The sequence below is a fragment of the Arachis ipaensis genome, chromosome B05, assembly GCF_000816755.2.
Source record: "Arachis ipaensis cultivar K30076 chromosome B05, Araip1.1, whole genome shotgun sequence".
Lineage (NCBI taxonomy): Eukaryota > Viridiplantae > Streptophyta > Magnoliopsida > Fabales > Fabaceae > Arachis > Arachis ipaensis.
The window spans coordinates 142,023,487-142,029,109 of NC_029789.2; the positions used below are offsets into that span (position 1 = coordinate 142,023,487).

Sequence of the window (5,623 nt, forward strand, 5' to 3'; positions counted from 1 at the left end):
AAAATTTAATATTTTTTTCTCCGGCAATCTTTTTTTATTTTTTTAAATGCGAGTCAAAATTCATAATCCTAATTAGTATGTACCGTCTTTGAAATATGATATATAATTATAATTTTATATTTTTTTATTATAGTTAACTATTAATTTAAATTAAAAAACTCAATTACTTGACTGAAATAAATTCAAATGAACGTTTACAATACACAAGTGAAATTTTGGACGGAAAAAAATAACTTTCACTTAGCACCAAAGTAAAGCCCACTGACTAGAAAATCGGAAGAACTCTCTCACATGTTCAGACTATTGTTCAGTTTCTCCGTATCCTTAGTAAATTCAGCATTGAGTAACCGAAGATGCATTAGTTTTTTTGGTGACTAAAAGATGCATTAGTTGAAATAGTATAAAAAGAGTACATACTTATTGCTTTAATTAATTGAGAATGAACGTTAAAAGTATATATAAAATTCATGATAAAAAAGAGTACTAAGTAGAAGACAATGTTAAAGGTCCTGATGCCAACGTTGAATAAAGTTGTACTTCTTTTAAGTTATTATCTGTGCTATCACAACTCCCGAATACATAGTATCTAATTATCTATTTCTTTGTATTATCAATAGCATTTTTGCTTTAGTGTTTGTTTCAATATTTAAGCTGCTAATGGATGAATATGTGAATAATGGTAACTTAGAGTAATGGATGCATGTTGCCATGGAACAAGGGACACTTATCTGGGAGGTCCGCATGAAAGTTTTATTCGATAGTTACCTGGTAAGTTCAACTTTCTACTTTAAAATATTGACCTTGGTAATTGCTAACACATTTTTATTTTTGGAAAAGTCTAGGGAGCCAGCAACTTTGTTAAATTCTGGCCAGCATGTAGCCAGCAAAACAAAGTGAGCCATTGGATGAAATCTCACACCATTAAAACTATCATTGATGGCTATTTGATGGCTACAAATCACAAAAATTGCTGGCCCCCTAGCATTCCTCTTTATTTTTACTTTAAGTTCTTTTTCTCTAAATGGTTTTGATTGCAATCCAATATCTCGCTAATAGTATTCTTTTGTCTCATTAAATAATACTATAGTTAAGTTTTAATATGAGAAAATATCATTAATATCACTCTCTATTTTACCTTTATTCTTGACAGGCTTGCTTATTTACTTACATGAAGCAATTGAATTGAAAGTTGTTCACCAGGATATCAAGTCTAGCAATATATATATTGATTGATGACGAGTTCAATAAGATGTTTTATGTTGTGAAAATGAAAACTCAGCATTATTGGGTATGCATTCCTACTTTTTTTTAACTACATTAAAATATTATTTTAAATAATGTCTTGGGACTTTTTTTTTCATGAATTAAGAGATAACACAATCTTATTTGAATGTTTTTGCAGGTATTCCAATGAAAACGTTAGAGATCTAATAATGATACATTCTGATACTTGATTTTGTAATAGTTTAAACTCATTTAGTTCAGGATATTTGCTTTTCAACACTGTTACTTAAATTTCATATTTTTATTACTAAAAATATTACTTATATGGATATGGCTAATCTTTTTAATTTTGTATAATATAATTTTGTTCTAAGTAGCATCTTTATTTTATATATATATTTTTTTTAATTTATCTTTTATGATTAGCCACGGAAAAACCGTGGCTAAATAACCCAACAATGTTTAGCCACAGAAAAAATGTGGCAAAAAAGCCCAGCTTACCAATATTAGCCACGAAAAAATTGTGGCAAAGCTATACTTGTTGGTTACACTGTTGTCATTTATCCACGGTTTAGAGTGTGGCCAATAACGTAAAAATTGTGGCTATTCAGATGTCTCCACGGATCATAAAACTGTGGCTAACCGGACGAAAACCGTGGCTAACTTAAAAGGCGTCGCCCTTGTTAGCCACGGAAATGTATTCGTTGCTAAAACTTAATCATTACGGAATTTCTTGATTTTAGCCACAATTTTTTCCGTGGCTAATCACCGCATTTCTGGTAGTGATATGGAGAGGGTCTCTCATCCCCACCTACATTTTCACTTCTTTATGCACCTAGAAAAGATCTTCATATAAAGCTCCAACCTTTTTTGTTCATATTATTCTTTGACCTCATCACTAATGTTGCCATTATATTGTCTTCTTCTTCTACATTTTGGTAGTGACCTATCAATATCTCATATCTTCCATCTCTACGACGTTCATCTTCAATATACCGCTTCATAGCATTATTTTTTGAGGAAGTATAGAGAGCTAATGGAGTATCTGTACAATGTGTACAATGAGGGTTTAGAAATATTCGATTCAATAGGATATCAGATGTTTATTATCCCTGGTATCCAGATGGTTATTTTGGATTAGTATGGATGTATTGTGTTTGAAAAATTAGTAGTATTTTATCTTGGATGTTCATTTTTTAACCCATATTGGACCAAATAAATAGCCAATTATACACATTATACAAATACTCCATTGACTTCCTAGCGGGATTCTTATTTTTTCCTCTGTATGTTTTTATTTCGATGCCTGTTTCCTTCACAAAGATATCAAATTTTTCCATTCAGATCCAACCTTATCAAATTATTGATTTGAAGGATCTAGTTAGTATCAATCAATACTGACCGAGTTGAAGTTTTTCAAATTTATCAAATTTTCATCCATTTTTATAACTGCCTCCCACACCTCAATAATTTTAGTGAAATTATTTTCACACCATGCATGGAGAGGAACTCCAAAAATATCGAGTCATACCCTTCTCGTTCTATTTTTTAACTTTTGAGTTCAATTTTTTATCTCTCCAAAATAGTTTAGGAGAAACGATAAATTCAAAATTTTATTTATATTCTCAATTGAGTCAAATGTGAGACCCATCTTAAATGAGCCCAAAATTTAAATCTCAATTGGTGTGTGCCAGTCTTTGAACAGAAGCGGAATGACTTCTTTCGCCTTCAAAGAGATTTCTAACTCTCCAATGATACTTCTTTCAAGTTTTTTTATTGTTGTCTGATCGATTTTACCATTTACTTCTCTCAGTATTACTACTTGTTTGTCTTGTATTCTTACTCCTTCATGTGGATCTTTCTCGGTCTTCTAGTTCATTAAAGTCTCTTTAAAAGTTTTTGAGAAAAGGACAAATAGCTCCCTAACCTTTTGTTTTGCGGACATTTTCGTCCCTGACCATTGAAAAATACTTTTAAGTTCATGACCTTCACAAAACTTGTATGGATCAGTCCTGACGGAGACATTTGGACGGATTAGTCCCTGACGGAGGCATTTAGATGAAGGGACTGATCTGTCCAAGTTTTGTGAAGGTCAATAACTTAAAAGTATTTTTCAATGGTCAGGGACAAAAATGTCCGCAGGACAAAAGGTCAGGGATCTATTTGTCATTTTTTCAAAGTTTTTTTTTATCAATCAATACTCATTTTTGTTCTTCTAGTGGGATGGATCGACTCTGTTTCATATCTACTCCGATTCTATACAAAGTACAAACCACTATTTTAGTTATTTCCATATTCCTTTCTATATTTAGGGCCCGTTTGGAAAACTCTAGAAGTAGCTTTTTTTAACTTTTGACTTATGAAAAGTAGTAGTATTAATGTCGGGTGCAATTTTCAAAACCAAATTGCAACTTTCTAAGAAGCTATTTTGGAGCTTATAGAGAAGTTAAAAAAAATAACTTCTCTCATAATACTTCTACTTTTCATTACATTTCTTTAAAATAAGCACTTTTAGAGTTAAAAATCCAAACACAAAATAACTTATTTATAAGTTACTTTTAACAGAGTCATTTATTGTTTAAGTTATTTTATCAAAAGGAGCTTAATTAAGTTAGTTAGCCAAACTGGGCCTTAATTTTCGATACTATAAGATGAGTGCCATGTACATACCATCCGTTTAGACAACTCTGAAAACGTAATTTTATACACGAATTTTACAAAAACAAATTTGTTTTACATGTTTATCCCTTTTTTTTTTTGTGACAGATGGATATCAATAACTTGTTCTTCCATTCTAAAAACCTTCCACAACTATTGAATGTTTGCTCTTTTGTTAGATTATTAATAAAAATCGTTAAAGTACCTTGTTCAATTTTTCTAAATTTATCAATCACTTTTGCCTTTCTAATACCTACTTCTCCCATTGGAGTTTTTCTTCATCATCGTCAACTCTCTTGATTTTTCTCTGTTTTCCTCTCATCATTATGCAATCACAACAGATGACATTGTTGATTATTAGTTATGCAATCAATCATTATTATATTGATTATAATATCATTGTTGACTATTCATATTATTGTTTTAAGTTTTATTATTCCTAGAATTATTTGGAGTGAGTGTTAAGTGGAAAAGGTTTGTATTATTACTTGTTAATCACCTCTTTAATACGCCAAATAAAATTGCAAAATTAGATCATTCTTGTGACTTGATTCATTGATTAGTTTGCTAATTAGTTATTTAGTTGGTTGTGTCAGTTCATTAAGTTAGCTAAAATGATAGCTAAATTAATTACTCTTCCAATAGCTTCCAATAGAATGTAACTTGTATAAATAGTAGCAATGTAACTAATTTACATGAGTGAGTTCATCCTTCTAATTTACATTAGATTTATTCTTTTTTTTTGCTTTCCTTTTTTCTCTCCTTAATAATCAAATTCTCTACATTTTTCATCATTCTCTCAAAAACTCATACCATAAAGATTGATGAGAGCTTCATCTTCTTAGCACGCAGTTTTCACATGGTACTTTCACATGGTACAGTGAGCGTAGAAGAGATGAGAGTGTTCCGATCAGGGATAATCCAAACGCTAAAATAGTGTACTCATACCACAACCTGAATCAATGGAAGTGCGGCAACTCGCTAACCTGCTCAATCAATTGAGCGCGCTGCAAGCTCAAATAGCAAAATCGAATCTGAATTCGGTTACAGATATATCCAGTCCATAATTCATACATTTAGGTGAGAATTCTAGAACTTCTATTGTTTTGATTATTCTTAACAGTACAAATTATCTTAGCTGGAACAATGCGATACTTTGCGTGTTGAAAGGAAAGAATAAATTGAAATTCATTGATGGAACCATTACAAAATCGGAGGAAAATGATATGATGTTTGAGGCATAAGAAAAATGTAATACATTCATCGTGTCCTGGATCAATTTGTTGCTGAACAACGCCGATAGCTTTATTTGGATCGGAATAATGTTGCTTCTGATTTGTAGAATAAGGATTTGAAACATCGTTATTGTCAAGAAGACAGATTAAAAGTAACCGAATTGAAGGAGAGAGAAAAAAAAAGATGAATGAAACTGAAATAAATTAGAAGAATGAACTCACTCATGTGAATTAATTGCATTGTTACTATTTATATATGTAACACTATTGAAAATTACTGAAAGACTAATTAATTTAACATGCTAGTTAGACAAAAAAAAAACAGAAATTGTCTTATTTAGTATTAATTAATTGTTGCAATAATTAATGAATACTAAATAAGACAAATTATGATTATTTTTGTCTGATTTTCTTTAGTTACCAAATATTTCAGCTAATTTAACTATCGTTCTAACTGACTTAATGAACAGGCATAACCAAATAAATAACTAACTTGCTAACTAATT

At 30.6% G+C, this 5,623-nt stretch overlaps 1 protein-coding gene across 1 annotated transcript in view; it reads right to left on the minus strand.

Moving 5' to 3' along the window:
* LOC107642163 overlaps positions 4,944 to 5,623 on the minus strand; it is a 2,389-nt gene continuing 1,709 nt past the window's right edge. Inside the window, exon 3 of the mRNA XM_016345469.2 lies at positions 4,944 to 5,213. Coding sequence (XP_016200955.2) covers positions 4,959 to 5,213 — 255 coding nt within the window. The 3' untranslated portion in view covers positions 4,944 to 4,958. The remainder of the gene's footprint in view (positions 5,214 to 5,623) is intronic.